This window comes from Macrobrachium nipponense, chromosome 14, assembly GCF_015104395.2.
Source record: "Macrobrachium nipponense isolate FS-2020 chromosome 14, ASM1510439v2, whole genome shotgun sequence".
NCBI classification, from domain to species: domain Eukaryota; kingdom Metazoa; phylum Arthropoda; class Malacostraca; order Decapoda; family Palaemonidae; genus Macrobrachium; species Macrobrachium nipponense.
Genome location: NC_087207.1, coordinates 72,940,609 through 72,950,484, shown reverse-complemented (window position 1 = coordinate 72,950,484; position 9,876 = coordinate 72,940,609). Strand labels below are relative to the sequence as shown.

General features: G+C 38.0%; 1 protein-coding gene across 1 annotated transcript in view; it reads right to left on the bottom strand.

The window, feature by feature from the left end:
* The window catches only part of LOC135226271 (basic proline-rich protein-like), a 68,840-nt gene extending 59,273 nt beyond the window's left edge, over positions 1–9,567 (bottom strand). Inside the window, 2 exon segments of the mRNA XM_064265711.1 lie at positions 5,383–5,506; positions 9,494–9,567. Of these exon segments, the coding sequence (XP_064121781.1) occupies positions 5,383–5,506; positions 9,494–9,567 (198 nt within the window).
* Between the last annotated feature and the right edge of the window lie 309 nt (positions 9,568–9,876).

The following is a 9,876-nucleotide window of genomic DNA, read 5'->3' as shown; positions in this document are numbered from 1 at the left end:
ATTTTTGAAGACTCCTTACTAACTATGAGGATTTTGAAATTAATTAATTAATATTATTATTATTATTATTATTTTTTTTTTTTTTTGTTTTTTTTTTTTTTTGGCTCTATCAGCAGTCCTCCCAATTCGACTGGTGGTATTTATAGTGTGGGGGATCCGGGTTGCCGAATTCCCTGCCTCCTTAGGAAGGTCCAATCACTCTTCTTTAACTATGTTGTAGGCCGTTTCTAGGATCACACTCTTCTGCATGAAGTCCTGGAGCTAACTTTCCAGCCTCTAGTTTTTTCTCGATTCCTTTTTCAGGGATCTTTGGGATCGTGCCTAGTGCTCCTATGATTATGGGTACGTTTGCCACTGGCCATATTCCCATTATCCTTCTTATTTTCTATTTTCAGATCTTGATACTTTCCATTTTTTCCCTTTTTTCCCTTCTTCTTCCTCTTCAACTCTGGTGTCCCCCATGTAAGTTTGGCGACAATCAATGAGTGATAACTTTCCTTCCTTGACTTTGTCTCAACGTTTGCCAACGTCTGGTCTATTTGCACGTATCGCCCTAATCCTGTTCTGATACCATACGTCCCAGAGGATCTTGGCCCTGGTCGTTTTTCTTCTATCACTACCCTGGAGGTTTGGTGCTGCTTCGTACCATTTAGTTAACTGCCAAGGTAGCTGAATGTTTGTCCTTGGCACAGGCTCCAGTGGAGGGGCTTTTGCCACTGGAATCATTGCCTCTTTTTTGTTTTGTACTGGTTTGTCTGTGCAAAGTGCCGGGCAATTCACATTGCTATGTGGTTTCTGGTTTCATTTTTCTCGTATTGCAACGTTCCTACATATGGGAGAGATGTTATTTCCCGTTCTATCGTACCTTTCTTGAACATATCTGGTTCTTTGGGGCGGGCCTGAATCTTGTGCCCGCTGTTATGATTCCTTCAGTTTCCCTTCTTTTAAGCTCTTCCCCACTCTGTAGCCGATTGGCCAATTGGTCATCGCTGGTAATAGTTCCTTTTTAGTCTGTCTTCCGTGTATTTGTCCCGTAGCATTGGTTTTGTTTGTGGCCAGTCCTCTGTTCTTTGTCTGGTCTTTTCTCCCCTGTCCTCTGTAATATTTCTGGGTCTTCGTCCTACTTTTTATTAGTCCTTTTCCTTCCATGCACTCTTTTCAACCCACTCGTCTTCCACACCCTTTTGGTTTTCCCAATATATTGCCCAGTTGGCTCTGTTTTCGATGTTTAAACTGCAGTCCTCTATACTTTAAGAGTAGTCCTCTCCTCCCTTTCCTTTCCGTTTCGTGGGTTAACTGTTAATAGTTCCCTGTCCCGTTATTTATTGCTCTTGGTGGTTGTAGTGCTTTGTGTATTGTCCATATTGTTTCCTGGTTTTCTGATCTAATGCCTGCTGCGGAGTTTCCTGGCCTTCGTCCATATTCCAGCTATTCCTGCACTGTTATCTGATTACTTGGCAAAGGCCGCCCATGGTGTTTATGGCTTTTTTATCAATATTTCCGGCCGGCGTTGAGTTTTTGACTTGAGTATCGCCTTGAGTCTCTGCAATATATTCCTTTCCCTGATCGTGGTGGTCCTTCATCACGTCTTGGTGGTTTTTAATATCTCCTTCCTTCCGTTCCTTATTCCCAGGGTAGTTTGGTAATCCTGTCCTCATCTAATGTGTTTGAATGTTGCTCTCCCATTTGGTAGCTTTTATATCCCCTTCAGTTTCTCGTTTACTTTGCCTTTTTTGTATGTTTGAACTAAAGGCGGGCATTTTTCTTTATTCCCAAACTCCATCCTGATGTCCCCAGATTACAATCCTTACAGTCTAGGAGTTAAGGGTAATCTATTTCCTTTGACATTGCTCTTTGACCATACAGCTTGATGTCGTCCCAATCGAACATCAGATGGGTTTGATTCCTGGTTTACCCACTTCTTTTCCTTGGAGTTTTTGGGTACCCACGGCATCCATCTTCCTGTCGTAAACGTTTTGGTCATGGGAAATCATGGCTACACGATCTACGAAGAGTAGTGGGACAGTGAGGTCTCCCTAAGGAAAAAAAGCCCTGGAAATCCCTCTCCTGAATATTAACCTCTTGCTAGTCCTTTAATTCCCAGAGCTTTGTAAGTTATTGTATTCCCAGTTTGCCGCATTGTATTTTTTGGAGGAAGTGATGGTAATTTTATTCCTCTGCCCCATATATTTTTTCAGGCAATTCTATTAGCCATCGGTGTGTGGGTATCACAATTGTCGAAGGCTTTTCCTTAATAAGTCTCTTCCATGCCATGCTTACGGTTTTTGGTTTTTCCTTCTCCTACTGTTCTTCATTACCATTTTGTACTATCAGGCATCTGGTTCTTTTTGGTGCCCCTACAACTTCCCTTCTGTGCAGCCTTTCTTGTTGGTGGGGGAATGGTTTTGTTTGTATCCCTCTAGGTAGTTGTATATAGCCTTCTTTCACTGATGATAGCTGTTTTATTGGTAACCTTTCCCATTATTCTTGGTAGGCAGGTTGGTTCAATAAGGCCTGTAGTTTACTCGGCTATATTTCCTTTCCCTTTGGCTCTTGTCTTTTTGTACTAAGGATGTTCCTTTCCTGTGGTCATCCATTTGGGTGCTTGGTGATTTGATGCCATACAATGCTGGAGGTTTGTTCTTGCTAAATTTTCGTGGGGTGTCGAGGGCCTTGGAAGGTTTTGAGCCAGTAAATCCATGGACTTCATCGGGACCTGGGGCTTTCCCAGTTTTGGCCAATTTTCTTTAGTTGGTGTTCCCTGGACCTGTGTCTGTCGTTGATTTGTTCATGTGAACATCTTTTTGTTTTTATTTCTTCCCTGTTTCTTGTCTTGTCCTTGACTTCCTGGAGCCATTTTGTTGCATTGTTTTTTGTTGTGTGATACCCGGATTGGCTCCCCCATATGTTTTTCCCAGAGTCCCTCCCTTAAAGTGGTTCGGCTTCAGGAATTTTCTGGGTGGTTGTCGTTCCCCCCTCTTAGTTTGGCTGTATTAGCCTTTTCCTGGGTTGGTTTGTCCGAATCGTTTGGTTCTGTTGGTATCCCACCTTTGTATTCCTGTTTCCCATGTACCGTTTGGATCTTATGTGCGTTTGGCCTTTAAGCCCTCTGTTTTTAACATCTTCTAATTGGTGGTTTATTATTATTGGTTATTTATTATTATTTTATTCTTATTATTATTATTTTTATTATTATTGGTTAAAAGGACCCATCTTTTTAAAGGAGGCAAAAAAAATAAAAACAAAAACAAGGACAAAAAAACTGATTACGAAACGCCCCTGCTTGACCTGGACCTGAAGATCCTTTCCTGTTAATGCCATTGTATCAACCAGAGGTCCTGTTTTTAACTAACATAACCAAAAAGACCACTTTCCGGCATTTTTTCAAAATTTTTCAAGAAATTATTAATCAGCTCTTACGCCTTGATTAGTAAGAAAAGATTAAAATATTAATCTATATATAATATAGTATTATGTAATAATATATATATATATAATGAAATCGCTTAATTTTGCCATTCTCTTTAACAGTATTATTTCTATTATTATTATTTTTTTGTTTTTTTTATTTTTTTTTTCTCCTCTCTCTAATCACAGTCCCTGCCTCCAATTACGGCTGGGTGGTAATTTTATAAGTGTTGGGCTTTCCGGTTCCATCCTGCCTCCTTGTAGGATACCATCAACGTTTTCTTACATATGGTGCGCCGTTGTCCGTTTTCTAGGATCGACACTTCTTCTGCATGAGTTCCCTTGGAGGCTAACTTCGGCCCTCTAGTTTTTTTCCAGATTTCCCCTTTTCCAGTGATCGCTTGGGATCAATTATTATTATTATTATTAATTTATTATTATTAATTAATTATTATTGATTATTATTTTATTATTATTTATTTATTATTTATTATTATTATTATTATTATGAATTGAAGTGTGGGCATTTAATTCGTCCTGCATCCAAAGGAGAGACTGGGGTCATATCGTGAGAGCATTCTGTACAGGCTGTACAGGAAATGCTCAAGTGTTGCACAGTTTCCACTGACGTATAATTAGGGCTTCGTGTGGGTTTGCTTGTTTGTAGAAGGTCCCCTTTCACGGGCATTAGTCATTTATGCTTTGTAGTGGAGTTTCGTAATAGAGAGAGTAAAAAAAGGTCAGTAATAGGAAGCGGGTCACTAAAAAGCAAAGTCTGCGAGTGCCTCATTTTCATTTATTCGTTACTTTTGTGAAGTTTCTTCCCATTATTGATATTCTTGTTACATTGCTTGATTGACGTATGGGAATATGTAATGATGGCCAAGTAAGGAGTCATATGTATGATAAAACGCATTGGGTGTTTACTTTTCTTTATTTATTAATTTTTTTTTTTCCGAAATAAGACCATTGAGATGGCTGTTTTTCTGTCCGCCCTCACAACTTAAAAACTACCAAGGCTAGACGGCTGCAAATTGGTGTGTCAATCATCAACCCTCCAAACATCAAATATACCAAATTGTAGCCCTCTAGCCTTAGTAGTTTTAATTTTATTTAATGTTAAAGCTAGCCATGATCGTGCGTGGGACACCGCTATAGGTGCCAACAACACGGGGCACCACAGGGCCGTGGCTGAGCTTCATACATTATTATAAGCTGTACAGAAAACGGTCCGTAACGTCGTAAACTCTGGACCAGCTTTAAAAGCATTCATTTTTACATCTTGGTTGCAGGATTGTACAAAGAAAACGTAGGTTAAAGAGGTTAAAGAAATGCTGTAGAGGAAATGGAAACTGAAAATAAATGTATGAGGAGAAGCACAAGAGGGAAAGGGAAAGTAATCAGTGCCAATTTCATAGAGAAATATATGAAAGTTAAGCGAAATAATGATAAGAATAACAGACAAACGTTAACCCCAAGATTCCCTCCAAGGTTTAATTTAAAAGGACTATATTGAAATGATCTGAAGCAAAACTTTCAGTCAGTGTACATCTCGAGAAGAAAAGACTGATGGTAAAGGGGCGTCCTCTCTGTCTGCAATCTGTATATATGTATGTTATTCCGCTGGAACAGGATCCTGGAACGGAAGTAAACTTTTGGTAAATATCAAGAACTGGGAATTCTGAGAAGAGTAGCTTTTGTAAACACAAGACCGAACAGGTCACGTTTAGGGTTAGGGGGCACAGATAAATAAATAAAAAAAAAAAAAAAAAAAAAAAAAAAAATCCGAAAACGAGAAGAGAATTAACAACCAGAAAAAGAGAAGGACCGAGAAACGCTTTTAGCATATGATAATTCATCACAAGAAGAAAACATGAGAGAAATGGTGGCGTGGTGTAGGGACGTCTGGGCCCTTTGCCAAACATACACTTGATTAAGAGAGAATCTGGCCATATCCGCGTGATGTCATCTGACCTCCTGCTGAGTAACCCTTTTGGGCACACAGCCTGGCACCACGTGTCCTTGGCACTTGAGGAGGACCGTGAAGGAGTAGATTGTAAGGTTTATGCTCGGCGGGAGAGGAACAAGACACGAATATCTTTGTTAAGCAAAGCGAATGAGTTATGAAGAGACTTAATATACGCCTAAATACGGGTAAACAAAGGGGTAAAGAAAGGATGACGCGCAACAGTATTCTAATTCCATTTGTAAGATCTATCCTAATAAAATCCACTTCAGATCTTTTGTTGTTTATGGATAATAAGTCAAATATTTTGTACATGTGCGTAGCATCTGTTGATGTATATCAGTTCCACAAGTGCAATGTCAACTTTTTTTTTTTTTTTTTCACTTTTTGCCCTGCGGTTTCTTTGTTTCTAAGACGAGGGCTTTTTTCTTCTTTTTTCTTCTTCTCAAATGCTAATCATATGCAGACCTTTGCATGCTTCGTTACATACATTATTTTTAATCACACAAAGCTCCCATAGTGTATTGAGATTCAGTGTGAAATTGATACGAGTGACAAAGCAAATTAACTAGGAAAATTTCAAGTTCTTGGCGTTATATTTTGTCTAACCATAGAATGAGTTTTTTTTTCTTTCAGTGTGGTATCATCTGTTATAATATAGGTCATGCAGCGGGACATTGGTTATCTGAATTCTCGTTACCTTCACTGAGATTATTGATCAATAAAGCGGCTGAACCTATTAAGTGTAACAATATGATCCTCACGGAACCTGCAGTCACAGCACGGATAGATTATAGAGTTTGACGTTATGAGAAAACCGCGCCCTTAACTCGCAAATGACACAAAACGTTATTAACTGCGAACCAGACTTTCCTTGGTGCATGACGCGAAAGAAAAAAATAAGGATAAAAAGTACAATAAATGTCAGGATACGTAAAATGAAAATACCAGCTTTGTCCTGAATAAAATCAGTATTATTCAATTTTGCATAGGATCACACAGGACATGAAAATGTTTCAGATGCGTTTCCTGTAATTGCCAGACATCGATAAACCAGCTCATCCAGATGTTTCTTTCGCACCGCCAGTAGAATATTATTTCCCTCGCTTTTGTCTTCAAATAATGTTTTTCCTTGGCGGAAAGTAAAAACATTAGGTCGCGTGTTCTTCCCACCAGTCAGAGTTATTTTCTTATTCTATTTCCCCCTTCATTAACTAAGTCGCGAGACGGACACACTCTTGCATAACATTATTCCCTAGAAGGAGCCTCCATTTTCTAAGGGTTTGCAAGACGCCCTTCTTACGTAATCCTCCGCAGGGCTTTGAAAATCCTCACGGTTTCTAGTGCATTTTCACCTTGCCCTCACCTGGGACCGACAACGCAGCAGGATTATTCTTTGCCCTTGTATTTCTACATTTGTTTTCCTCGGGGTATTTGGAATTTACTCCTAATCTTTTTGGTGCGACGCATTTTATTGCCTTTACCTGAAGTTTTTGCGCTTATCTGGTTACTCTTCGTCTCATTTTGGGAGTTTTTATGAAATTTATTACCATGGTCACCTTTAGATGGAAATGTTTTAGGAATTTTAAATATTTTGGGTCACCTCTGGATGGAAAAGTTTTAGTAAATATAAACATTTTGGGTCACCTTTGGATGGGACATTTTTAGAGAATGTGAACATGTTTTAGTAATTTTAAAGATTTTGGGTCCCCTCTGGATGGAAGAGTTTTAGTAAATATAAACATTTTGGGTCACCTTTGGATGGGACATTTTTAGAAAATGCGAAACGTTATGGAAATTTATATATCATGGGTCGCCTTTGGTTGGAAATTGTTTGGGAATTTAAATATCTTGTGTCACCTTTGGATGGGAAACTCTTGGGAATTTAAATATCTTGTGTCACCTTTGGATGGGAAACTTTTGGGAATTTAAATATCTTGGGTCACCTTTGGATGGGAAATTTTTGGGAATTTAAATATCTTGGGTCACCTTTGGATGGGAAACTTTTGGGAATTTAAATATTGGGTCACCTTTGGAAGGAAATTTTTTGGGAATGTAAATATCTTGGGTCACCTTTGGATGGGAAATTTTTGGGAATTTAGATATTTTGTGTCACCTTTGGTTGGAAATTTTTTGTGAATTTAAATATCTTGGGTCACCTTTTTTGTGAACATGTTAGCATCACTGTTGAGTAACTGCTGGACATATATATATATATATATATATATATATATCTATATATATATAGATATATATAATGTATATTTGGTGTTTTATCTTATATATACACCTCATATATAAATATAAATATAAAGACAGACTTCACGAAAGAAAGTGACAATGGAGTACCGCGCTGCGAGGCCTTTACGACTTAACGTCCTTTTAAGCTTAGTATCGGACGAGAAGTCGAAAGGCTTCGCAGTGGCACTCCGTTGTTTCACTTTCCTTCGTGGATTTTGTCTTGATTTAGATATATTCATCACGTTCCATATTTTCGTATTTCAGGTATACATACACATGTGTGTGTATATTATATATATATATATATATATATATATATATATATATGTATATATATATATATATATATATATATATATGTATGTATATATATTATATATATATATATATATATATATATATATATATATATATGATTATAATCACTTAGCACGTGATTCATTCATCACACTATACCAAGTGAAAAAATAACAGGCAGGGGTGTAGCTCCCGACCGGTTTAGACTTTTTATTCCAAGCCATTGACGAAGGACTGATACATATATTAGAAGTCACAAATATAGGGGTAGGTTTATATACTACAAGAGACAGTACTGATGAACATACACACACACAACCGTTTGAGACTGCAGGCAGATGTCAAGGTAGGAGTGGCTTTCAAAAATCGCTTGGCTTAAATTTACAATTATATATATATATATATTATATATATATATATATATATATATATATATATATCTATATATATATATAATATATATATATAATCATATAATACTGACCCCTAACTACATGAATGCATGTTCTGATTTTCAGTTACTCAACAGTTGATGCTAATATGCTCACGGAAGGGTCCCAAGCGCCTGCATGCAATTTAATTATGGTTATATATTTCCGCGTTGCGTCGGCTTTTGAAATTTTAGACCGTTGAGGCGCTGCGGAGTGTCGCACGAGATTTCAAGATTTATTCTAACATAATAATGCTGAATGTAATTAGTTTGTTGATGTTACGTAAGATGGCACTGATGAACATTCCAATTAAAAGCTAACCTTTTTTTTTTTTTTTTTTTTTTTTTTTTTTTTTTTTTTGTTTTTTTTTTTTTTTTTTTTTTTTTTTTAATAAAATCGTTTATACCTATGTTTAGCAATGCAGCGACCATCGTAATAAAATGCTGGTTTTATATTGTGACGTTACCCACGATTCGCGATGTTTTGTTTTAATGACGATGAAGCTGAGATAATTATGTTTATCCATTCATACCTTTGCTGTCTGAAAGATTAGGATTTCGTGGCTGAAGTTGTACTTGAGAGAGAGAGAGAGAGAGAGAGAGAGAGAGAGAGAGAGAGTGAAGTATATCTTAATTTTACCAAACCACTGAGCTGATTAACAGCTCTCCTAGAGCTGGCCTGAAGGATTAGGCAATTTTACGTGGCTAGGAACCAATTGCTCTCTTAGCAACGGGACCTACAGCTTATTGTGGGATCCGAAGCACATCGAGAAATGAATTTCTCTATCACCAGAACTAAATTCCGCTGATTCCTTGTTGGCAGAGAGAGAGAGAGAGAGAGAGAGAGAGAGAGAGAGAGAGAGAGAGAGAGAGAGAGAGAGAGAGAGACTAATGTCATTGAAAGACAGAATTATTAATTACTATATGTGCTAATGCACAAGCATATGAATGAAAGAGAGATAGAGTAATGTCTATGGAAAATAAGAATCTCTATTTATTGTTTGTACTAATGCACACAAGCATTTGAATGACAGAGAGAGAGAGAGAGAGAGAGAGAGAGAGAGAGAGAGAGAGAGAGAGAGATGATGCTTACTTTCATAACTCTATTATGAAAGCAAATTCAGTTTATCAAGTGACAATATCCAACCAACCCATCATTGATAGACTGGATAGATCTGGCGTCTTTAGAGTCGTACACAAGAGGAATGGCACCAGGCAATACCATGGTCATGCAGTCGAGCACCCTCTCTCTCTCTCTCTCTCTCTCTCTCTCTCTCTCTCTCTCTCTCTCTCTCTCTCCTGATGCAATTTCTCTCTGCCTCCTCTTACCAGATGATTTATTCTCTCCTCGCATTTACTCGATCGGGACCCTCCGCGCTGCTCCATTTGCATCATCCATCTCGAATTTTGCGAATTTATTTTCGCTGGTCTAGGTTATCAAGGTCTCTCCCCTCTATCTACTGCACCTTATTCCTTACTCCATCGCTCTCTGTCGTCTCCCCTTTCGGGCGTAATTTTATGTTGCCATAAACAC